The following is a 27295-nucleotide window of genomic DNA, read 5'->3' as shown; positions in this document are numbered from 1 at the left end:
TGTATGAAGGCCTCAGGCTGCATTCAACATTTCATAAACATTTCATAAACAACTTTATGGGGCTGCTTTCCCAAGTCCTACCTCTCCATGACCATCCTGATACTTTCTGGTTCCCTGGGGCTTCCTCTCCTCATCCTCCAGCCAGAAAGCGGAGGTTTAGTTATCCCACTCTGCTACACATGCTCCCAGGGACATGAGAAGCGTGAGGAAAAAGAGTTAAATTCACTGCCAGTTTTGCAGCACTTTGAATTCTGATCTTCTTCCCTAATGTACCTGCCACTATTTGTTTTTCAGAGTCCTCAAGTAGATTCTCCATGCACTCTGCCCAGAAATTATGGCTACATTCAGTGAGAAAGATGGGGGAAGTCATCTACTCTATGTTACCCAGAACCAGAACCTATAATCTATATCTTTAATAAGAGTCATCTGTTTTGTTTTTTATTTTAATTCTGAAAAACGGAGGTGCTACAGTGTGATACATCAAACACACACACACACACACACACACACATTGATTTCTGAAAGAATTAATTCCAACTTTTGCTCTATCATTTAACTTTCTTTAAGCCTCTGTTTCTTCATGTGTAAAATGGGGGCTGTGCCAGGGGTCCCCAAGACTATCCTCAGGTTCAGGGATTTACTAGAAGGGCTCACAGGATGCAGATAAGTTGTTATATTCATAGTTGTAGTTTATTACAGCAAAAAAAAGAAGATTAAAATCAGCAAAGGAAGAAGGTACAGGGGATAAAGTCCAGGAGAGGTCAGCAAGCTCCCAATTGTCCACTCCCAGTGTCATCTATAGACAGCATTTAATTCTCTGAAAAATGATATGTGATGACACATACAAGGTAGTGGCAACGAGATCACTCCAAACCCTGGAGTCAAGGGTTTTTTCTGGATCAGTCACATAAGCATGTAGCACTCATATGACTGACCTCAGCTTCTCAGATCATATCCCTTGACTGCCCCAGAGGTAAAAGTGATGCACCATGGCCAAAGGCCCAGGCATACAAACACATTCATACCAGGCAAGATACTACAAGAGCTCGAAAGTCTCTCTCCCAAGAGCCAGGCAAGGTCCAGTCTTGAAAACTTTGGGACTGTGCAGGATTTGAGCAGCCCAGACCTGTTGAGTTAACTCTTTCCTGCACAGGTCTACAACTTTTAGTTTTCAGAATTATTATGAAGACTAAATGAGGTGGATGCAAAATACTTTGTAGTGTCTAACACATAGTAGGTGTTTGATAAATATCAGCTTATGACTTTATAGACAGAGATTTCAAAGAAGCATATGGACTTGAGAGGAAGAGAAACAGAAACATCATTCTGACAACACATCCAGAAAAAAAAGTGATTTGGGGCCAGGAGTGGTGGCTCATACCTGCAATTCCAGCACTTTAGGAGGCCAAGGGGGCAGGATTACTTGAGCCCAGAAGTTCAAGACCAGCCTGGGTGAGATGGCAAGACCCCATCTCTTAAAAAAAAAAAAGGGTTATAATTTTAGTCAACTTGAGTCATATTTATAGAAACCAGGGTAGGAGTAGAGGAACACCAATCTAAGGAATATATACACACACACACAATGGGAAGTGGAAAGATGGTGGGGAGACATTTGTCCAAATATAAACACAAAACATTTAATAAATGTCAGTTGGGCTAGATCCCAACATAACATGAGGCTTGACAAATAATCTTACAAAAATTTAAAAGGCCATTTTTAGCAACATTCAGGATTTGAAGAGATGGGCTCTTGGTTTAGGCAAGAAAACTTTGGTATTAATGCATGGCAAAAATAAAGCAAAGCTACTTATTTCCTATTATGTTCCCATCTTCTCTCTGAAGCAATGTTGTCCTCAATTGGAGAAGACTTGTTATTGACAAAGATTTAAAACCAAGGAGGACAAAAGAAATGCCAGAAAATTATAAATGAGCAAATGTCCACCTTTTCCAAGACAGCTGACAACACAATGACAGGATCAAATCCACACATATCAGTACTAACCTTGAGTGTAAATGGGCTAAATGCCCTAATTGAAAGGCAAGTGGCAAGGTGGATAAAGAAGCAAGACCCATTAGTATGCTATCTTCAAGAAATGCATCTCACATGCAGTGACACTCATAGGCTCAAAATGAAGAGATGGAGAAAAATCTACCAAGCAAATGGAAAACAGAAAAAAAAGCAGAGGTGGTAATCCTAATTTCAGACAAAACATATTTTAAACCAACCAGGATTTTAAAAGACAAAAAAGGACATGAAATAATAGTAAAGGATTAAATTCAATAAGACCTAACTACCCTAAATGTATATGCACCCAACACAAGAACACACAGATTCATAAAGCAGGTTCTTAGAGACCTGTGAAGAGACTTACATTCTCACACAATAATAGTAGGAAATGTCAACACCCCACTGAAAGTATTAGACAGATCATTGAGGCAGAAAATTAACAAAAATATTCAGGGCCTGAACTCAGCACTGGATCAAATGGAACTGATAGACAGCTACACAACTCCCCACCCAAATACAACAGAATATACATTCATCTCATTGCTACATGGCACATGCTCTAAAACTGACCACACAATTGGACATAAAAAACATTCAGCAAATTCAAAAAAACTGAAGTTATACCAACCATGCTCTTAAGCCACAAAGCAATAAAAGTAGAAATCAAGACTAAGAAAATTGCTCAAAACCATACAATTACGTGGAAATTAAACGACCTGCTCTAAATGACTTCTGAGTAGACAGTGAAATTAAGGCAGAAACTAATTCTTTGAAAGTTCTTTGAAACAAATGAGAACAAAAACACAGTATAGTAGAGTGTCTGAGACATGGGTAAGACTGTTAAGAGGAAAATTTATATCACTAAAAGCCCACATCACAAAGTTGGAAAGATCTGAAATTAATTACCTAACATTACAACTAGAGGAAATAAAGAAGCAAGAGCAACCCCTAAGTTAGCAGAAGACAAGAAATAACCAAAATCAAAGCAGAACTGAAGGAGATTGAGACATTAAAAAACATGCAAAAGATCAACAAATGGGAAAGTTGGTTCTTTGAAAAAATTAAGAAGATACAGCACTAGCTAGACTAATAAAGAAAAAAAGAGAGAAGGTCCAAATAAACACAATTAGCAATGACAAAGGGGACATTACTACTGACTCCACAGAACTACAAATACAAATAACCATGAGAGACTACTATGAATACCTGTATACACACAGACCAGGAAATCTAGAAAAAATGGTTAAGTTCCTGGATACATACAATCTTCCAAGTCCGAACCAGGAAGTAACCAAATCCATTAACAGACCAATAATGAGTTGCAAAATGGAATCAGTAATAAATAGCCTTCCAACCAAAAATAACCCAGCACCAGATGGATTCACAGCTGAATTCTACCCGATATACAACAAAGAGCTGGTATCATTTCTACTGAAACTATTTCAAAACATTGAGTATTTGGGACACTTCCCCAACTCATTCTATGAGGCTGGCATTATCCTGATACCAAAGCCTGGCAGAGACACAACAAAAAAGGAAAACTTCAGAGGGCAATATCCTTGATGAACAAAGATGCAAAAATACTTAATCAAAAATACTCAATCAAAATCCTAGCAAATCAAATCCAGCAGCACATAAAAAGCTCTCCCATGATCAAGTAGTTTTTATCCTTGGGAAGCTAGATTGGTTAAACATATACAGGTTAATAAATGTAATTCATCACATAGAGCTAAAGACAAAAAATTATTTCAATAGATGCAGATTAATTTCAATAGATATATGTGCATGGAATTGCATTCCTGATTTGGCTCTCAGCCTGGATGTTGCTGGTGTATAGAAGGTTGGTTGTTGGTTTATTGAAGATTTTTAACGTGAAGGAATATTGAATTTTATCAAACATCTTTGATGAAAGGCACTGAAGGGACATACTTGAAAATGGTGAGAGTCATCTATGAAAAACCCACAGTCAAAATCATACTGAATGGACAAAAGCTGGAAGCAATTCCCTTGAAAACAAGCACAGGACAAGGATTCCCTCTCTCACTACTCCTGACTAACATAATCCTGGCCAGAGCAATGAGGCAAGATAAATAAATAAAAGGCATCCAACTAGCAAGAGAGGAAGTCAAACTATTCCTGTTTGCAGATGACATGATTGTATGTCTAGAAAAACCCTACAGTCTCTACCCAAAAGCTCCTTGAGCTAATAAATAACTTTGGCAAACTTCAAGATAAAAAATCAACATACAAAAATCAGTAGCATTCTGGTATAACAACAATATCCAAGTGCAGAGACAAATCAGGAAGGCAATCCCACTCACAACTGACACAAAAAGAAGAAAATACCTAGAAATACAAATAACCAGAAACGTGAAAGATCTCTGCAACGAAAATCATAAAACACTGCTCAAAGAAATCAGAGTTGACACAAACAAATGTAAAAATGTTCCATGCTCATGGATAGGAAGAATCAATATTGTTAAAAATGGGCATCCTGCCCAAAGTAATTTATGGATTTAATGCTATTCCTATCAAACTGTCAATGACTTTCTTCACAAAACTAGAAAAAGCTGTGTTAAAATTCATATGGAACCAAAAAAGAGTCCAAATAGCCAAGGCAATCCTAAGCAAAAAGAACTAAGCTGGAGGCATCATATTACTCAACTTCAAGTTATATTACAGATACAGTAACCAAAATGCATGATACTGGTACAAAAACAGACACATAGACCAATGGAACAGAATAGAGAGCCCAGAAATAATGCTGCACATCTACAACCATCTGATCTTTGACAAAGCTAACAAAAGCAAGCAGTGAGGAGAGGACTCCCTATTCAATAAATGGTGCTGGGATAACCGACTATCCATATGCTGAAGATTGAAACTGGACACCTTCCTTATGCCATATACAAAAATCAACTCAAAATGGATTTTAAAACCTAAACCTATAAAAACCCTGGAAGATGACCTGGGAAATACTATTCCAGATGTAGGAATGAGCAAAGATTTCACGACAAAGATGCCAAAAGCAATTAAAACAGAAGCAAAAATTAACAAATGGGATCTAATTAAACAAAAGAGCTTCTGCACAGCAAAAGAAACTATCAACAGAGTGAACAACCAACCTACAGAATGGGAGAAAATATTTGCAAACTACACATCTGACAAAGGTCTAATATCCAGCATCTATAAGGAACGTAAACAGCTTATAAGACAAAAACAAACAACCCCATTGAAGAGTATGCAAATAATATGAACAGACACTTCAAACAAAGACAGACATGTGGCCAACAAGCATATGAAAAAATGCTCAATATCACTAGTCATTAGAGAAATGCAAATCAAAACCACAATGAGATACCATCTCACACCAGTCAAAATGACTATTAATAAAAAGTCAAAAAATAACAGATGCTGACATGATTGCAGAAAAAGGGGAACACCTATACACTGTTGGTGGGAGTGTAAATTCATTCAAACATTGCTGAAAGCAGTGTGTCAATTCCTCAAAGAACTAAAAGCAGAATTACCATTTAACCCAGCAGTCCCACTATGGGATATATACCTAAAGGAATATAAATCATTCTACCATAAGGACACATGCATGCCTGCATTCATTGCAGCACTGTTCACAATTGCAAAGACATGCAATCAACTTAAATGCCCACTAATGGTAGACTTCATAAAGAAAATGTGGTATGTATACTATGTAGCCATGAAAAAAAAATGAGATTATGTCCTTTGCAGGAACATGGATAGAGCTGGAGGCATTATCCTGAGCAAGCTAACACAGGAACAGAAAACCAAGTACTGCTTGTTCTCACCTTCAGATGGGAGCTAAATAATGAGAACACATGGACAAACAAAGGGGAACAACAGACACCGGGACAAACCTCAGGGTGCAGGGTGGGAAAAGGGAGAGGATCAGGAAAAATAACTGTTGGGTACTAGGCTTGGTACATGCATGATGAAATAATCTGTACACTATACTCCCATGACATCAGTTGAACTATACAGCACATGTATACAGCACATGTATACTTTTGAACCTAAAATAAAAGTTAAAACAAAAACAAGAAAAAGTAGATACGGGAAACGATAGAAACTGAGATTACTATAAATCCAAGGTAAAATTCTAAAAAAGACTATTCCAGATAGTTTATGTACCAATACAAGAGAGACCATCACTAGGAGGCTGTCTAGTTAAGTAAGAATAAGTAAAGATTAGTTAAGTAAGGATAAGCCTTACTTAAGTAGGCTTAAGATTAAGTAAGCATAAGTCTTAGTTAACTAATCATTACTTCCTTTCTCAATCAGGTTGCTAGAAGAGAAAATTTGGAAAAATTGATGATATGTCTTGATTTCGCCCAAAACTCTCAGGATCTCCTATAGACCAGCTAGAGAAATAAGAGTTAGGTAATATCCCATTAAATACGTTTCCAGATAGCTTGAATCAAATCTCAGATAACTTGAATTAAGCTGGTGTAGACCTATCAGCTGACAAGACTTTACAAACTTATAAATGACACAACACATCAGGTGACTTAACCAAGATTCATAAAGATTTTGGGGAGGTCTCTGTGGACCATACCAAGAAGATGACTTTAAAATAAATTTAAAATTAAAATCATCCCCTTCGGGATGTATATATGTATGTATGGGTTGGTTGAAAATAGTTTATGGGAGGAAAGGCTTAGTTAGGAATGTCAAATGATCAAATTCTTGATATAAACCAAATGTGCATAGTATTCTTTCACTCATTTATTCAAAAATATTATATACCAGTTGTAAAAGCACATTCTGTCTTGCTTTGCATGTAAAAGTGTAGAATCCAAACCTAGGGCAGTAATGGTGCTGCAGACGCCAAGGTGATGAGACAACAGTGGATATTGCATTTAGTTTTATAAGACACCTTGGAGAAGAGAATTAACTATACAGATGAGGCCACCAGTTACAAGCTGGCCCAAGAGTTAAAATAGGGTGTTAAAAGGAGGATGACAAACTGTTGAGGCTGATCATCTCAAAGGATAGAAGACTAAATGGAGATGTGAAAATGTCTTTAAATTTCTTAAAGGCTATTTTCTGGAAGCTTTCATAGACTGCTGCTCAGTTCCTTAGGCAGCAGAAGTTATAACATCAATAGCTATGAGTTACAAGAAACTGGGTTTCTGCTAATATCATACAGTGTGTCAGCTCCTTTACCAGACACTAGGTATACAGAGATGAGCAGAACAAGATCCCCTTCCTCACAGTTGATCCATAAATTCATATTCTGCATAGAGAAGTAGCTCCAGACATAATGGCTTTTCCAACAGTGAGATTCACTCGGAAACTGGATGCCTTTTAACATCCTGAGCTCCCATCTCTGAAACACAAAAGAAAAGACATTTCAGGTACTGTTTGAGGGACTGAGATGGGGCTGATTGTAGCTGTGCCTAGCTGTGGTGTTCTGGTATCTGCCAAGAATTAGGACTCATATTTACCAGGACAAGCAAAGGGCTAGCCCAAGAAGTGTCTGAGCTGTGTTCTTGGAGGAAAGCAAAGAATTAAAGCCCAAAAAGTGGCCCTGAGCATCAGGAACACAAAAGCCACAGACTATCAACAGGAGAGCAATTCTAGAGTCCAAAGAAGAGAGGAGCAAATATAGCCAGGATGCACGGTGTGAGCCTGGGGAAAGCTATCAGTCGGGAACAGCCTGGGAATGCCAGCCAGTTGGTGGCTTGTTGGGAGCTCTCTGTGACCAAGCAGGTTTTGGCTTGGATCAGATGGGCCTGGACAAGACACTGTCAGGGATGTTAAAGATGGGACTTGTGATGGATATCTTCCATTTGCCTCTCTAAGCTCTGCTCACCAGTCTTCTGTACCCTGTGTGGATCTAGGAAGTTGACCTACATCACTTGCATCTATGGAATCCTCACCCTCTGGACCCAGTTTGGTTTAGATAACAGCTAATACAGTGGTTTGGACTCCTTGAAGAGGTCCTTCACATCCCTTGTTAGCTGAGAACAGCTAGAGATTAAAGAGCGGGGAAGAAAGAGGAGTTAGGATCCCACTGCTCCCTGCTTGCCTCACTGTGGGGTCACCTTGGGATTGCTGTTTTTCTTAGCTGAGGGTCACAGCTCCTCTTAAAGTGTCCCTGTTTACATAGCTTTTTTTCCCAGGATCCAGCAGCCACTCCCTGCCCTCTATCCTCTAAGCCTAGAAGGTGGTAACAGCTCCAGAGTTACCAGCTCCAGGGTACTGCACTATCTCTTAGGGGCCTCCTACATCTTGTCCATCTTATTTAAATGCTTCTTAGATTATACTAATGTGAATGTGCCTTCTGTTTCTTGGAACCCTGGCTGATAGAGGATTCTGGATTGAGTAAGAAGATGGACTAGATTATTTCTAAGAATTCTTATGCTTCTAGAGCTCTGGATTTCTTGTCACTGATCTTACATTTTTGCATACCTGAGTGATGAGGATTAAATTTTTGTACCCAGAAACTCACAGCACATATTTCTGTAGCACATATGACACATATATATTTTATTATTTTTAAAAGAATTTGTGTTTTCAGTATGAATTGCAGATCATAGTCTCAGTTGTTCACACTATGTCTGTAGGGTCAGGTAACATCTTTATTGGTGTCATGTAAAAGAGCCAAAGGGTACTTCAACTGGCCAAGTAACTACTGTTCAGACTTCAGAAATTTCATAAAACAGCTGAAATTAGTCTTAAATATCTTTCATAAATAAGTTGCTCAGCCACACTGATGCTTCCTGGGAAGACCGAGTAGTTAAGGCTCCTCATAATGATGCTGTTCAAAGGATATCCCAGAACCTCAAGAAAAGAATGAGGAGACCACAGGCCTGCATGACCGTGAAGTGCATGACTTCTGAGTCTGAAAAGCCATAGAAAGCAAATTGTCATCTGGCGTGAAGATCATTGCTATTTGACTCAGAATAAGAGGGTTTTGTTTTTGCTTGGTTTGGTTTTGAGGCTGTCTTACTTCTAAGGAGTCATTATCTTTTAGAGATACACAATGAGATGTTTGTGAATGAAATGATATGACAGGTCTGCTTTGCAGTGATACAGAGAGGGGGAAGAATAGGTGGGAGCAGTCACAACATGATTTGCAGTGAGTGGATAAATACTGAAACTGGGTGGTGGAGATGTGAGGTTCATTAGACTATGCTCTCTATTTTTGTGTGATTTTGGAATTATTGAATATTAAGAGTTGTGTGAATAAACAGTTAAATAAAAAGTGACTTCTTCCTACAGGGAAACTCATTTATTGTTGCTTGGTGCTCATGATGTGATGCAGAAGCTCTATATGTAGGTTTCAGAAACATAACAAGAAAAAACATATTGAAACAAAATATAAGTGAGGAATGCTATTTTTTTGTGTGAAAGTTTACCCAAACCATGCTCAATGGAAAATTTCAAGATGTTATTATTCAGGATGTACATTTAGAGTATCTTTCATGTGAACTTTGCTGTATGGACTTTGCTTCTAAATAACTTGGGGTAAAGGAGAACCAGGCAAGTTACAGATGAAATAAGATTGTTTGTGAGTTAACATTTCTTCAGTTTTGGAAGAAGGATACATGAGAGTTCATTATACTATTTGATCTACTTTTGTATATACTTTGAATTTTCCATAGAATTATTTTTAAAAAATTAAACCTAGAATGGGCGTGGTGGCTCATGCCTGCCATCTCAGCACTTTGGGAGGCCAAGGTGGGCGGATCATGAGGTCAAGAGATCGAGACCGTCCTCGCCAACATGGTGAAACCTCATCTCTCCTAAAAATACAAAAATTAGCCAGGCATGGTGTGTGTGCCCAGCTATTTGGGAGGCTGAGGAAGGAGAATTGCTTGAATCCGGATGTCGGAGGTTGCAGTGAGCCGAGATTGCACCACTGCACTCCAGCCTGGCAACAGAGTGAGACTCTGTCTCAAAAAAATAAAAAATAAATAAAACCTATACTGCACATCCAAAACATGACTACTTTACATTAAGAAAGTATAAACTTTCAGGATTTTATGAAATGTAATATTATGTTATTTCTCTTTCACCTCCTTGTATTCTGTGTTTTCCAATCCATTTCTTTTCTCTTCCCCCACCCTATAGTTTTGTCTGTTGCATGGAACCAAGCTGGTGTTTCAGGAGCAGGCCTGGTATTTAGAACATTAATACTTGACTTCTGTGGCCAGCACGAGGATCAGGAATCAGGTAAGGACGCTGGGGTACAGAAAAACCCTTCGTCCATCAGCTCTGGGCTCTGCTTTCTTAGAAAACAGTCCTGCCAATCTTCTATCAGTTTCCACTCATGGATTTTTATGTTTTTGGGACTTCACATGTATGTTTACATTACCTATCATGATTGTATTACACTTCAGAGTTTAGGTGACAAGGGAATGACACACTGTACATGAGCTTTCTAACATGAAAAGGAGATGAAGGTGTCAAAGTGTTTTCCTTGTCTTGGCCAAAAAAAAAGTATTAATGATTTTTTTTTCTGCTTCTTACCAAAGCCTATTAACACATTCTTCATATTAAGAAGAAAGAGCCATGATACTTTTATGTCAGTGGTAGCCATGGGGAATTCAGTACAATAGCTACAGAGCACCTGAAAAAGAAGGTGAGGCCAGTATTCACCACTAAAATGCTACTCCAAAGAAAAAGAATGTGAAACAGCATACTCATCAGTAAAACACATTTCTGATTGCATCCTTTCTGCAGGAGAGATGCTGAAACACAAACAGGTATAAGACTAAGTCTCCACATAAAGGGAGCTCATATCCAAGGACACAAAATCAACTTTAAAAACATAAATACTGGCCTGGTGCAGTGGCTCACACCTGAAATCTTAACACTTTGGGAGGCAGAAGTGGGTAGGTCTCCTGAGCTCAGGAGTTTGACACCACCCTGGGCATATGGTGAAACCTTGTCTCTACTAAAATACAAAAAAATTAGCTGGGCTTGGTGGCACGTGCCTGTAATCCCAGCTACTCCAGAGGCTGAGGCACAAGAATCACTTGAGCCCAAGAGATGGAAGTTGCAGTGAGTTAAGATCATGCCACTGCACTCCAGCTTGGGCTACAGAGTAAGACTGTCAAAAAAAAAAAAAAAAAAAAACTCTCACAGGGTCATGGAGGTTTTTGAATGAACTTGGTCATAAGAATAAATTCAGAGTTGACAGAACAGATGTCTTAGGAATGAATGCCATTCTTATGCTAGACCTTGAAGAGTAGAAAATTAAGACAAAGTGGAGGTGGTAGTCCAATTGAGAGGGGAAAATGCAGTTGAAACTTCAGAGAGTGTTGATAAAGTGAGCACGATCTTAGAAATGGAGTACTTAGACATATTAAGAAACAATAAAGACTTTACCTGTCTAATAGAAAACCTGGAGAAGTCTGTGGGAACCAGACTACAGTGGACCCTGGAGAAACTTGAAGAATCTTTTTCCTTTTCAGGAAAACAGAGATTATAGAGAAAAGTATATATGTAATGATGCTTCAGTAATGTATTTCTATATAACAAATGACTCCAAACTTACAACCACCACCACTTATTATTTGTCTTGGTCCGTTTTTTGCTGCTGTAACAGAATACCATAGTCAGGGTAATTTATAACGAAAAGTCGTGTACTGCTTACAGTTTTGGAAAATGGAAAGTCTAAGGTCGAGGGGCCCACATCTGGCAAGGGCCTACGTGTAGCCCCATCCCATGGAAAGGAAGGGCAAGAGAGGGCAAAGCAAGAGAGGAGGAGGGAGGGGTTGAACTTATTCTTCTATTAGGAACCCACTCCTGAGATAACAGCATTAATCCATTCATGAGGGCAGAGCCTTCACGGCCTATTCGCCTTTTAAAGGTCTCTCATCACTGTTGCATTGGGAATTAAGTTTTCAACACATAAACTTTGGGGGACACATTCAAGCCACAACATCATTTCTCATGATTTTGCATTCTAGACAGAGTTCAGCTATTAACAGCTATTCTTCTGCTCCACGTGGTGTCTTCTGGGGCTAAGTGTTCACAATGACTTCTTTACTCATGGCTGGCACCTCAGCTAGGATGACATGAAACTCAGCCAGGATGACAGGAACAGATGGGCAATAGTCTCCTTCCAGGTAGCCTAGTTTGGGCTTATGCACAGTAGACTAGTCTCAGGGTGGTTGAATGTTTCATTTGATGGCTTCCAGGAAGGAAAAAGTGGAAGATGCCAGTCTTCTTAAAGGATGGGCCCAGAACGAACATAGTGTTACTTCTACTGAATTCTATCCGTCAGAAGAAGTCACAATGCCGGCATAGATTCAGAGCTGGAGGAGAAACTTTGCTTCTGGATGCATGCACATGCTGGGAAGGGAAGAATTGATGGCAGCTGTCTTTGGAGACTATTTACCACAAAGAGAGTACCTACTTTGGGAAGATAGAATGCTTTTTATTTAGAAAGAAAAAAAACTACATAAGGGAAGATTTTAAATCTGTGCCACCATGTATTTCAGTGACACAGAATTAGATAAACAGTACATCAGAGGAATATTTAGTGGGGGAAATAAACTTTCATATAAAACATTGAAGTGGTTTTGTATTTTTTTTTTTCTGAGATGCAGTCTTGCTCTGCCACTCAGACTGGAGTGCAGTGGCGTGATCTCAATTCAGTGCAACCTCGGCCTCCCGGGCTCAAGTGATTCCCTTGTCTCAGCTTCCTGAGTAGCTGGGATTACAGGCACCTACCACCACACCTGGCTAATTTTTGTATTTTTAGTAGAGACAGGTTTTCATCACGTTGGCCAGGCTGGTCTCGAACTCCTGACCTCAGGTGATCCACCTGCCTCAGCCTCCCAAAGTGCTGGGATTACAGGCTTGAGCCACCACGCCAGCCTGCTTTTATGTTCTTACAGTGCAACATGCTTTCCACACTTCTCACTTACTGGATCCTCTTAACACCCTGGGAGATAAGCAGGCAGGAGCCAGCCACTTTGGAACAAACTTTATCTGTAGGGCAATAGGACATCTAAAAGCCTTCTTTGTCACATCGCTGATCTGCCAACCCTGAGCATTCATCCCCTTTGCTGGTGTCCCCAAAGGGGAAAGGATAGTGGAGCTGGCACAAATCCTTCCTTTCCCACTGCCACAGCAGCCCTTAGCAGGGATCTCAGGCCTTTAGAGAAATGACTAGCAGCCATTCTTCACAAAAAACATCTGGAACTTTTGGTTAACTGGAAGTGCTAAATGAAAGTGTGCTTGCAAGGAAGGTTAGAGGGGACTGGGCTGATTGGCATTACTGACAGGCGTCCATGTGTTTTCACATGATAGCTCTCCACATTTCCTGATTGTTTCTTCAGATGCATCTAACATTCTGGTTACCCCATCCCCCCAATTTTTAATTCCAATTGTTAGAATTTTTATTCTTAAAAAATTTTTATATCATACATGTTTCTTTTTCATTTCCTATTCCCCAAAGATATATTCAATATTGTATTTTGGTTTTTATACATCAAAACTTAGCTGTTTTATAGTCTGTAGCTAACAATTCCAATACCTTAAGATCTTTACAAGTCTATTTCTTTTTGTCTCTTGTTTCTTCTATGTGACTGGTTATCTTTTATTGTGTGTTGGTCATTTATTTTGAGAAATAATGTGTAAGATATACAGGAAGCCAAATCGAAGGTAACTTTCCTTTGAAAGGCCTCTGAAAACATTCACAGTTTGACACCCGCCTTAAACCAAATTAAAGGCTTGAAGTTTTCTGGAAGACTCAGATACTCAAATTAAGGATAGCAATTTTTTACCCTCCCCATGGAGATATAGCTCTTTGACCTTCCAGTTTATCATGGTGAGTGTCTGCTGTTAAATTTCTTGCTTAGTGCTGACCCTGGTTTTTGACTAATGTTACCTCCTAGCCCCTCCCTGACCACCATCAAGTTGTCAATGTGAAAATTCAGATTTTCTGGAAATGTCTAATACCTTCAGGGAAAATACAATTTTCTTGTTTATTTCTCTGGGTTCCCACATATATTTTGCTTTATTGTTTTGTCAGATAATTGATGCTTTGAAGATATTTCCTGTATTTTCTTCAAATATTTTGGTTCTTTTCTACAGAAAAGTTAGAAAAAAGAAATCTAGCCCTCTATTCTCAGAAATAGAAAGTTCCTAACATGGGGCCGGGCACGGTGGCTCAAGCCTGTAATCCCAGCACTTTGGGAGGCCAAGGCAGGTGGATCATGAGGTCAAGAGATCGGGATTTACAGGAAAAAAACAAACAAGCCCATTCAAAAGTGGGCAAAGGATATGAACAGATACTTTACGAAAGAAGACATATATGAGGCCAACAATCATATGAAAAAATGCTCATCGTCACTGGTCATCAGAGAGATGCAAATCAAAACCACATTGAGATACCATCTCACGCCAGTTAGAATGGCGATCATTAAAAAATCTGGAGACAACAGATGCTGGAGAGGATGTGGAGAAAAAGGAACACTTTTACACTGTTGGTGGGAGTGTAAATTAGTTCAACCATTGTGGAAGATGGTGTGGCGATTCCTCAAGGCCTTAGAAATAGAAATTCCATTTGACCCAGCAATCCCATTACTGGGTATATATCCAAAAGACTATAAATCGTTCTACTATAAGGACACATGTACACGAATGTTCATTGCAGCACTGTTTACAATAGCAAAGACCTGGAATCAACCCAAATGCCCATTGATAATAGACTGGATTGGAAAAATGTGGCACATATACACCATGGAATATTATGCAGCAATCAGAAATGATGAGTTCGTGTCGTTTGTAGGGACATGGATGAATCTGGAAAACATCATCCTCAGCAAACTGACACAAGAACAGAAAATGAAACACCGCATATTCTCACTCATAGGTGGGTGATGAAAAATGAGAACACATGGACACAGAAAGGGGAGTACTAAACACCGGGGTCTATTGGGGGGAAAAGGGGAGGGCCAGTGGGAGGGGGAGGTGGGGAGGGATAGCCTGGGGAGAAATGCCAAATGTGGGTGAAGGGGAGAAGAAAAGCAAAGCACACTGCCATGTGTGTACCTACGCAACTGTCTTGCATGCTCTGCTCATGTACCCCAAAACCTATAATCCAATAAAAAATTAAAAAAAAAAAAAAAAAAAGAATCCAGTATCAAGCTACACATAAAGAGATCTGCAGAAAACTAAAACAATGGCATTCTTCTTGCTAATTCTTTACATTGGAAAAGAGTTATTTTTCACAAAAAATGTTATGCTAACTTGTAATGAAGGGATTGTATTGCTATTTTTAAATGAATAAAGGCTTTAAAAAATTCAAAAAAAAAAAAAAAAAAAAAAAAAAAGAGATTGGGACCATCATGGTCACCATGGTGAAACCCCGTCTCTACTAAAAATACAAAAAATTAGCTGGGCATGGTGGCGCACGCCTGTAATCCCAGCTACTTGGGAGGCTGAGTCAGGAGAATTGCCTGAACCCAGGAGGCGGAGGTTACGGTGAGCCGAGATCGCGCCATTGCACTCCAGCCTGGGTAACAAGAGTGAAACTCCGTCTCAAAAAAAAAGAAAAAAGAAAGTTCCTAACATGTTATTCTACATGACCCCACAATAACCTGGTGAATAATTTTCATTACTTTTACACATAGATGAGAAAACTGAGGCCCTAGTGAATTACTTTAGTGGCCAAGTAATTCACTAAAGTAACACAGCTATTAAAAACTCCTATCTCTCTGACTGCAAACATTTTCATTTATTTTATTTGGATAAAAATCAGCATCAGAACAACAACCACATCCAGCACCCAGTTCTTGGTTTCTAGCACCATCCTCCAATAAAAGGAACAGGGCCCTTAGAGAAATGGCTGGTTTTAGGGCTGGGCAGTGAATATTCAAGATGAGCCTGGAGCATCTTCTAATGTCAGAAATTAAGAAAGTGTTTGGAAAACAAGCAAACAAAAGCCTGTGATGATGGCGGTATGTTCATGGGATGCAGGAAGGAGCCAACTGAAAGAGCTCCCTCTCAGTGGCCAAGGTTGGAACAATTTGAGCAACAAAATAATGTAATATTGGGGGTTGTAACTCCAAGCATGTAGTAATTAAGCCCAAGTCCATAATGATATGAATAAATGATTAAACAAATAAATAAATGGGGAAAAGACAAGTCTTCCTTGCAGAAGAATCCCAAATAATATGTGTAGCTTCTCCCTCCATAAGGTAAAGCTTAATTCCCCTTCTCTTTAGTGTGGGTTGGACTTTAATGACTTGCTTTTATTTTAAAGTCTAGATTATGGAAAAAAGAAATACTTATTTTACAATGGAGAAACCTGTTAGAGCCTACCCTAACCAAGTGATGAAGGTACATATCACCAGTGATACATCATGTTGATAGCATGTACTCTGGTATGCTATGAGGAAAAGAACACTTCCCTCTTTCCTGAAGCCCATAACCCAAATATAATCAAGAAAAAACACATCAGACAAAACTAAATGGAGGAATGGTCTATAATTCAAAGGTATCCAATCTTTTGGCTTCCTTACCTGGGCCACATTGGAAGAGGAAAAATTATCTTGGGCTGCACATAAAATACACTAACACTAATGACAGCTGATGAGCTAAAATTAAAAATCACAAAAACATTTCATAATGTTTTAAAACAGTTTATGAATTTGTGTTGGGCCACATTCAAAGCCATCCTGAGCCTCATGTGGCCCACTGGGCTGTGGATTTGCCAAGCTTGTCCATAATAGCTGCCTTGTACCCATCAAAACTGATGATGCAGGAAAGATGAGAAAAGACTGAAACCATAAAAGAGCAGGAGACACGATGACTAAATACAATGAAGTATCCTATTTTGAATCCTGGGACAGAAGAACATGAGTAGAAAAACCAGTAAAATCGGAATAAAATCTATAGTTTAGTTATTAGTAATACATTAATATTGGTTTCCTGGTTTTTATAGTGAGCCATAGTTATGCAGAAACTGGGTGAAGGACATATGAGAACTCTTGTTATCTTTGAAATTTTCTATAAATCTGAAAGTATTCTCAAATAAAAAGTTTACTAAAAAAAAACTCAAAAAGTCAGCATAGGGAGATAGCAATCACCCCAAACTATTTCTAAATAAATAAAACTTCCCAGAACACCCAGGACTTACACTGACGCTCCAGTCTAATGAAAATTACAAATGCATATTATACATACTTAAAAATGATCTCAATTTCTTCTCATTAAGATCTTCAAGGAAAGTAAGGCTGACATAATCCCCATTCAACAAATGAGTAAAACTAAGAAAGAGAGATGTTAAATGACTGTCCAGGATTCTAGTTGAATCCAGAAACCAGAACTCTGAATCCCAAATGGGGTGGATTAAGCTCCAGGCATCGCTCATTTGGCACCTGGCTTGTTCCCTTGGTGCACTACAGGGCACTAGATGCACTGAAGAGTTCACACACTTCCTCAAAGTAGGCAAAATCCATCCACATATTGAGAAGGTAGCACAAGTGCCCAGTTGTTCAACCAAGGACCATAAGAGAGGGGGTTGGGTTGAGGTTTATTTTTTAAATTCCAATTTCCCACAATCCTTCAGATCAGAAAACTAATGCCCATCCTTTTGTCTGGAACTTTATTGTTGTCAGAGCAGGTCCATATTCATTCTCATGTCATCATCACAAGTACCCTTTAGTGTGAACAGCTGTTACTCCCTTGTAGGCACTGGGAATCTGAGGTTGATTTGCAGCTCAATGAGCAAACAGCAAGCTGAGGCTTCTGTGGCAGGTTTCGGACTCCACTCCTGCTGTCCTAGTGTCTCCAGGGCTGAGGAGGAGGATGAGCTGCTCCCCCTTGATGCCCTCTCTGTGAGACCTTGGCTCGAAGGCCAGTGATGGTGCCCCTGGGGCTCCATCATAACAAGGTCTCTAAGTACACAAGATTCCTGTGTCCTGGCCATTAAGCATTTTTGCAGGGGTATGTAGAGAACAATTGTGTTCTTTGTTCTTGGAAAATTTTGTGTCCAGGCACTATCCTGTTTCAGTCTTCATTAACCCAGACATTTATATTTATTTTGCTTCAGATAATTATCAGCATTAGTGAGTAGCTATCAGCTGAGGCTCATTTTAAGGAAGAAAGCCTTTCTTAAAATGACCCAACAGTTTCAAAATGACCGAACAGTTAACAATTGTATATCTGCATTAAAACCGACTTCATTTTGCTTATAAAATAAAGATCTCCGCTTCTTAGAGAGTTTTAATGCAAATGACAATGATTAGTCTCTTATCTTATTTTACACCATCCCTTGAAATTGACTGAAGTTACAGTAGCCTTATTTTGCTCCCTGAACTCCTGGGCACAGGACTTGCTCCCTGAACTCCTGGGCACAGCTGTCCTGCTCTGCCAGTGCCTGCCTGCATTGGGATGTATGGAGAACAAGTACTTGTGAACATGTGGTCAGCCCATGCTGAGAAATCAATGCAGGAAGAAGCTTTTCAGCCTATGTGTGTTAAGAGAACCACAGCCCAGCTGTGGGTTGCAGATCAAAAAAGGACCCTATTCAGTGTGGTGAAAATAATACGTAGCAAAATGTTGAATCAGGTTCTATTTCCTGCCATGAACTCAAATAATGGAATCATGTGAGCATGCAGGTGATGAAGGACCTGCAGGGAAGTGAGGCGGGCTGTGTAACCCCGGCACAGCAGGGAGGAAGGCCACTCTACCTCCCAGATGCTGTAGTGAATTGCCTGTACAATTAGCGAGTTGAAAAACCAAAACCTCATTCACTAAGAGAGAAAATAAATACTGATTGTAACCATGCCAAGAAATCTGGACACCTCCCCCATATTAGATTATATTTATACCCATAGCTGCTACTCTCACCCAAATGTTGCCTTAATGTCCTATTTGAGTCATGACCATCAATTCCTAGATGCACTGTTTCTGTTAACGCCTTAGTGTATTTGAGGCTTTCTCCCATGCCACTAAGGCTCTTTTCATTTTGGTGTCCCAACTGATGTCCTAGGTGAAGCCCAGAGTCACCAGCACAAGTGCAAATCCTGTTTTGTACCCTTGCTGTTAAGTGGACACAGGAGCAGTTACACCAGCCAGCAGCCTTCGTCTGCCCTACTGAAATGAGCCATTCGTTTTCTCCCTGAGTCAGGGAGAGCTGCCCAGGAGCCCAGCTGCAATAAATAAGGAGGCCAAGGAGGGCCTGTTGATGACATGTGATTGGGACTCTGGCTGTATATCTGCTCAAGTTTAAAATGACCACTAGAGTTTGGGTGTTAGTTTCAGTTCAGTCAATCAAACGGTTGAATTTTAGAGGAAGAAGAGCATTCAAGCCCGTTGATTGATGAGTCATTCAAGCAGTTCTGAGTAGACATAGCCAATGGCATATTGCTTTATTTTCAGGAGACATGGCTTGGAGTAAGAACGTGCAGAAGTATGGTAGACACCAGGCTCCAAACCCAGGATGCTCCTTGGCTCCTTTTAATTTAGAAGATGGATTACCCTAGACTATTTTAATCTAAAGCATAAAATATGAAGGTAGTCACTGCTTAGTGCCACAAGGGCTTGGGATTAAAGAATACAAGGAAAACAAATTAGGAGAGAGTTCTAAGCTGGAAAGATGGTGTTGGAATATTAACCCTTCTCAAATCTGAACTGTAAGAAAAAGATACCCCACACCCACACCCGCTGGGCTTAGAAACAGTACATGTGCCTGGAACTTCCTACAAATGTGGTGTTAGCTGTTTTCCATGCCACATTGAATGTTTGTTTTTAATGAACACTCAGATTTCCCATCCTTCTATTTCTCCTTCCCCAGACCACCTGGATCAAGAGAAACATTCAGACGCTAGAATCTAATACAACATGAACTAAGGTTTAGGCACAGCATATTGAAAGCATTCATTGGAGTGAGGAAGAGAGATGGGGTTTCTCAGTCATCCACCTGCTACTCACAGACTTTTTGCTTTTCTCGGCAATAAATCTGAGAGAAAAAAAAGTCTCTGCTTCCCTCACCTCCACCGCATTCAGCCCACCCACCCCACCCAGTAAGGCCCATCTGATTTGGCTTCAAGGCAGTTATAAGGCTGTGAGAACCCCTGGCTGTGTCATCCTGGCTGAAGCTGGTGTGAGGTGTAAGAACAGGGTCCTACTCTGCCAAAGTGGAAAGGGACCACTCCTGGCTGTGGTCAGTGAGTTGAGGATGTTATTGAAATGACATTGAAATGGAGTGGTCATAGCAGAAATGCAATTGGGAGTCAAATTTTTAAATCCTCTTTGATTTGAAAGCATCCCCAGAACTGGTTTTAACCCAGCTTCACATCTGTAGGACTCCTGGTTCACCTCCTGGAAACAGCAGGGACCAACTGGAATGTGGGTGTCTCCTGCTCCACCTACTCCTCTCAGTGCAAAAGACTCTAAAACATGGAAACAGGAAAAATATTAGTACCAACAGTGTCCTGCTAAGAGACAGGGAAATCTCTTTTCCCTTCCCCCTTCCCTTTACTGACCTTGCACGCTCCTCAGTGGTATAAAATACATTGTTGAACCTATAAATGCAGGTCATTCAAGTCAGGTTAAGAAAATCCAAATGGGATTTGGTTTCCTCAGTTTGGTCAGTAAAAGGGACCCTGAGGTCACCCCGCTGCAATCCCAGTTTCCGCATGGCAGCCACCTGGTCAAACCTCACACCACCTCACAGTACAGCTTTGTGTATCTGGGGACTGAGCTGGGATCATTCTATTTTCTTCATTCAAGGGTAACTTATAACCAAAAGAGAGAGCAAATTATTTTGCTGAGCTCTAGCCTCTGAGTTTTTCTGGCAGCTGCATTATCCTGGGCTCCTTGGGGGAGGAACTTAAAAGGGGGTGCCCTTCTCCATGAGTGTCTTTGGGTTCATACCCTTGGACCAGGATGCACAGTGAGAATTTCTGACTTATGAAACTTGTACCTAAGAATAGCTGTGTTCACAAAAAAGGACCTCTCAGGAGATGAGATTCATCTGAATCCAGTCAGACTCCAGTATGCAGTTAAGGACAGTGGATTTTATGACTCCAGGGAACTTAAATAAATTATTTAACTTGAAATAGAAATGACCCCTAGTATATCCATTTTGGTATAAATTAATATTCTAGTTAAAAATCAATAATTTTTATAATATAAAATGTGTTTGTAGTTGATTTTCATTTTTCTGATGGTAAGTTACCTTTTCCCTTTGACAAGACATTGCTGTGGCCTATTCCATTTCACTTTTCTTCCCTTCTTTGGGGAACTCAAAGTGCTTGGTACTTAGTAACCATTAAAAGATAGCACATAGGGGCTGGGTGCTGTGGCTCACACCTTTGTAATCCCAGCCCTTTGGCAGGTTGAGACAGCCGTTCACTTGAGAGCAGGAGTTCAAGACCAGCCTGGCCAACACAGTAAAACCCCATTTCTACTAAAACAAACAAACAAAAACATGAAAAATTAGCCAGGCATGGTGGCATGTGCCTGTAATCCCAGCTACTAGGGAGGCTGAGGCATGAGAATAACTTGAACTTGGGAAATGGGGGTTGCAGTGAACCACAATTGTGCCACTGCATTCCAGCCTGGTCACAGAGCTAGACTCTGTCTCAAACGAACAAACAAACAAACAAAAAAAAAGGAGCACATAGGGCTGGCCACATTTTAAGACACAGAGAAGGGACAGGACTTAACTTGTGAAAGCTGATACATCTATGGAAAGAAATTAGGGATTCTTTGTAACTGCATTTCCTGGACAGTTAGTCATTCACACCACAGATTGTGGCCTTGAACCACTAGGCATTAATTCCATTAACCTAACTGGTTATTGCTGAGACAACATAAGTAAAAAAGGTCCAGTTCAAGCGTATTACTCTTTTGGGACTTTGGGGATGCAGGTGTTCTATTAATTTGCATAACCGTTCCATGACTGAGTTTATTTTGTGATAATTTAGCAAGCTGCTATATACCTAATATGCTTCACCTAAAAAGAATAAAAGGAAATAGAAAATAATAATCTCCTAATGCTTATATAAAACATTTTTGTTAAAACCAAACTTGAAAGTTACTCTGTGATTTTTTTGTTGTTGTTTTTTAATGAAGGTCTTTTTCAAGAGAATCATAAATTCACATGCAATAATGCAGATATTTCATGTCCCTTTACTTAGTTTTCCTCATTGGTAACATCTTATACAACTGTACTTCTACAGTATCACACCCAGGATTTTGATACAGTGACATTGATACAGTGAAGATACAGAGCATTTTTGTCACCACTTGTGGCTCTTATAGCCACACCTTCGGCCCTTCCTTCACCCTCTCTTTAATCTCAGGTGACTACTAAGCTGTTCTCCATTTTTATAATTTCATCATTTTAAGAATGTTGTATAGATGAAATCACATCATATGCAACCTTTGGAATTGGCTTTTTTCACTCAGCTTTATTTTCTGACGATTCACCCAGGTTGTTGCACATATCAGTGGTCTGTTCCTTTTTGTTGCTAAGTAGTATTCCATACTACAGATGGACTGCAATTTGTTTAATCAGTCACATATTGAAGGATATGTGGATTGTTTGTAGTTTCTGGCATTTAAAAATAGAATAAATAGATATTCGCATACAGGATTTTGTGTGACTATAGGGTTTAATTTCTCTGTAGTAGATGTTCAGGGGTGCTATTTCTGGGTCGCATGGCAGGTACATGTTGATATTTTTAAGAAATTGTCAAAGTTTTTTTTAGAGTGGCTGTAACAGTTTACATTGCTATCATCAGTGTAGAAGTGATCCAGTTTCTTCACATTCTCACTAGCATTTGGTGTTGTCATTATTTTCTATGTTAGCCATTCTGATGTGTGTAGTATATTTCATTTCAGCTTTAGTTTGCATTTACTTAATGGCTAATGATGTTGAGTATCTCTTCATATACTTATTTACCATCTGTATGTTCTCTTTGTTGGAAAATTTGCTCACCTCATTTGCCCATTTCTAATGAGATTGTTATTTTTTTAACTGTTTATATGTTCTAGGTACTAGTCCTTTTTCAGATATGTAGCTTTCAAATGTTTTTCCCCTAATTTATAGCTTGCCTTCTTATTATTTTAACATGATCTTTAATAGAGCAAAAGTTTTTAATTTAATAAAGTCTAATTAATCAATTTTTCCTTTTATGGATTGTAATGAACTTTTACTGTCAGGTCTAAAAATTTTCATCTAGTCCTAGATCCTGCAGATATTATCCTATGAACTTTATCTAAAAGTTTTATACTTTTACATTTTTCATTGAGCCATGATCCATTTTTAGTTACTTTTTTTTTCTTATTGCATTTTAGGTTTTGGGGTACATGTGCAGAACATGCAAGACAGTTGCATAGGTACACACATGGCAGTGTGTTTTGCTTCCTTTCTCCCCTTCACCCACATTTGGCATTTCTCCCCAGGCTATCCCTCCCCAGCTCCCCACCCCCAATGGCCCTCCCCTTTTCCCCCCAATAGACCCCAGTGTTTAGTACTCCCCTCTCTGTGTCCATGTGTTCTCATTTTTCATCACCCGCCTATGAGTGAGAATATGTGGTATTTCATTTTCTGTTCTTGTGTCAGTTTGCTGAGAATGATGTTCTCCAGATTCATCCATGTCCCTACAAACGACACAAACTCATCATTTCTGATTGCTGCATAATATTCCATAGTGTATATGTGCCACAGTTTCCCAATCCAGTCTATCATCAATGGGCATTTGGGTTGATTCCAGGTCTTTGCTATTGTAAACAGTGCTGCAATGAACATTCGTGTGCATGTGTCCTTATAGTAGAACGATTTATAGTCCTTTGGATATATACCCAGTAATGGGATTGCTGGGTCAAATGGAATTTCTATTTCTAAGGCCTTGAGGAATCGCCACACTGTCTTCCACAATGGTTGAACCAATTACACTCCCACCAATAGTGTAAAAGTGTTCCTTTTTCTCCACATCCTCTCCAGCATCTGTTGTCTCCAGATTTTTTAATGATTGCCATTCTAACTGGTGTGAGATGGTATCTCAATGTGGTTTTGATTTGCATCTCTCTGATGACCAGTGATGATGAGCATTTTTTCGTATGATTGTTGGCCTCATATATGTCTTCTTTCGTAAAGTGTCTGTTCATATTCTTCGCCCAATTTTGAATGGGCTTGTTTGGTTTTTTTCCTGTAAATCTTTTTGAGTTCTTTGTAAATTCTGGATATCAGCCCTTGGTCAGATGGGTAAACTGCAAAAATTTTTTCCCATTCTGTTGGTTGCCGATTCACTCTAGTGACTGTTTCTTTTGCTGTGCAGAAGCTGTGGAGTTTCATTAGGTCCCATTTGTCTATTTTGGCTTTTGTTCCAATGCTTTTGGTGTTTTGTTCATGAAGGCCTTGCCTACTCCTATGTCCTGAATGGTTTTGCCTAGATTTTCTTCTAGGGTTTTTATGGTGCCAGGTCTTATGTTTAAGTCTTTAATCCATCTGGAGTTAATTTTAGTGTAAGGTGTCAGGAAGGGGTCCAGTTTCTGCTTTCTGCACATGGCTAGCCAGTTTTCCCAACACCATTTGTTAAACTGGGAATCCTTTCCCCATTGCTTGTTTTTGTCAGGTTTATCAAAGATTGTATAGTTGTAGATATGTTGTGTTGCCTCCGATGCCTCTGTTTTGTTCCGTTGGTCTATGTCTCTGTTTTGGTACCAGTATCATGCTGTTTTGATTACTGTAGCCTTGTAGTATAGTTTGAAATCCGGTAGTGTGATGCCCCCTGCTGTGTTCTTTTTGCTTAGAATTGACTTGGCTATGCGGGCTCTCTTTTGGTTCCATATGAAGTTTGTGGTGGTTTTTTCCAGTTCTGTGAAGAAAGTCAATGGTAGCTTGATGGGGATAGCATTGATTCTGTAAATTACTTTGGGCAGTATAGCCATTTTCATGATATTAATTCTTCCTAACCATGAACATGGAATGTTTCTCCATCTGTTTGTGTCCTCTCTGATTTTGTTGAGCAGTGGTTTGTAGTTTTCCTTGAAGAGGTCCCTTACGTTCCTTGTTAGTTGTATCCCTAGGTATTTTATTCTTTTTGTAGCAATTGTGAATGGCAGTTCGTTCTTGATTTGGCTTTCTTTAAGTCTGCTATTGGTGTAGAGGAATGCTTGTGATTTTTGCACATTGACTTTATATCCTGAGACTTTGCTGAAGTTGCTTATCAGTTTCAGGAGTTTTTGGGTGAGGCGATGGGGTCTTCTAGGTATACTATCATGTCGTCTGCAAATAGAGACAATTTGGCTTCCACCTTTCCTATTTGAATAGCCTTTATCTCTTTTTCTTGCCTGATTGCTCTGACTAGAACTTCCAGTACTATATTGAATAGGAGTGGTGAAAGAGGGCATCCTTGTCTAGTGCCGGATGTCAAAGGGAATGCTTCCAGATTTTGCCCATTCAGTATGATATTGGCTGCTGGTTTGTCATAAATAGCTGTTATTACTTTGAGATACATTCCATCGATACCGAGTTTATTGAGGGTTTTTAGCATAAAGGGCTGTTGAATTTTGTCGAATGCCTTCTCTGCGTTAATTGAGATAATCATGTGGTTTTTGTTTTTGGTTCTGTTTATGTGGTGAATTACGTTTATAGACTTGCGTATGTTGAACCAGCCTTGTATCCCCAGGATAAATCCTACTTGATCGTGATGAATAAGTTTTTTGATTTGCTATTGCAATCGGCTTGCCAATATTTTATTGAAGATTTTGGCATCTATGTTCATCATGGATATTGGCCTGAAGTTTTCTTTTCTTGTTGGGTGTCTGCCGGGTTTTGGTATCAGGATGATATTGGTCTCATAAAATGATTTGGGAAGGATTCCCTCTTTTTGGATTATTTGGAATAGTTTCAGAAGGAATGGTACCAGTTCCTCTTTCTGTGTCTGGTAGAATTCGGCTGTGAACCCATCTGGACCTGGGCTCTTAATTGCTGCCTCGACTTCTGACCTTGTTATTGGTCTATTCATAGTTTCAGCTTCCTCCTGGTTTAGGCTTGGGAGGACACAGGAGTCCAGGAATTTATCCATTTCTTCCAGGTTTACTAGTTTATATACATAGAGTTGTTTGTAATATTCTCTGATGATGGTTTGAATTTCTGTGAAATCTGTGGTGATCTCCCCTTTATCATTTTTTATTGCATCTATTTGGTTGTTCTCTCTTTTCTTTTTAATCAGTCTGGCTAGTGGTCTATTTTGTTGATCTTTTCAAAAAACCAGCTCTTGGATTTATTGATTTTTTGAAGGGTTTTTCATGTCTCTATCTCCTTCAGTTCAGCTCTGATCTTAGTTATTTCTTGTCTTCTGCTAGGTTTTGAGGTTTTTTTATCTTGCTCCTCTAGGTCTTTCAATTTTGACGATAGGGTGTCAATTTTGGATCTCTCCATTCTCCTCATATGGGCACTTATTGCTATATATTTTCCTCTAGAGACTGCTTTAAATGTGTCCCAGAGATTCTGGCATGTTGTGTCTTCGTTCTCATTGGTTTCAAAGAACTTCCTTATTTCTGCCTTCATTTCATTGTTTATCCAGTCAACATTCAAGAGCCAGTTGTTCAGTTTCCATGAAGCTGTGCAGTTATGGGTTGGTTTCTGAATTCTGAGTTCTAACTTGATTGCACTATGATCTAAGAGACTGTTTGTTATGATTTCCTTTCTTTTGCATTTGCTGAGGAGTGCTTTACTTCCAATTATGTGGTCAATTTTAGAGTAGGTGTGATGTGGTGCTGAGAAAAATGTATATTCTGTGGATTTGGGGTGGAGAGTTCTGTAAATGTCTATCAGGTTTGCTTGCTCCAGGTCTGAGTTCAAGCCCTGGATATCCTTGTTGATTTTCTGTCTGGTTTATCTGTTTAATATTGACAGTGGAGTGTTAAAGTCTCCCACTATTATTGTGTGGGAGTCTAAGTCTCTTTGTAAGTCATTAAGAACTTGCCTTATGTATCTGGGTGCTCCTGTATTGGGTCCATATATGTTTAGGATCATTAGCTCTTCTTGTTGTATTGATCCTTTTACCATTATGTAATGGCCTTCTTTGTCTCTTTGGATCTTTGTTGCTTTAAAGTCTATTTTATCAGAGATGAGAATTGCAACTCCTGCTTTTTTTGCTCTCCGTTTGCTTGGTAAATCTTCCTTCATCCCTTTATTTTGAGCCTTTGTGTATCCTTGCATGTGAGATGGGTTTCCTGGATACAGCACACTGATGGGTTTTGGATTTTTATCCAATTTTCCAGTCTGTGTCTTTTGATTGGTGCATTTAGTCCATTTAC

At 39.4% G+C, this 27295-nt stretch overlaps 1 protein-coding gene across 1 annotated transcript in view; it reads left to right on the top strand.

Annotated features, from left to right (window-relative positions):
* ACOXL (acyl-CoA oxidase like) overlaps nt 1–27295 on the top strand; it is a 389909-nt gene that overhangs the window by 348980 nt on the left and 13634 nt on the right. Inside the window, 1 exon segment of the mRNA XM_078348358.1 lies at nt 10124–10225. Within this exon segment, the coding sequence (XP_078204484.1) occupies nt 10124–10225 (102 nt within the window).

This window comes from Callithrix jacchus, chromosome 14, assembly GCF_049354715.1.
Source record: "Callithrix jacchus isolate 240 chromosome 14, calJac240_pri, whole genome shotgun sequence".
Classification (NCBI taxonomy): Eukaryota; Metazoa; Chordata; class Mammalia; order Primates; family Cebidae; genus Callithrix; species Callithrix jacchus.
Note: the sequence above shows the minus strand (reverse complement) of the source record. Positions and strands in the feature narration are given on the sequence as shown.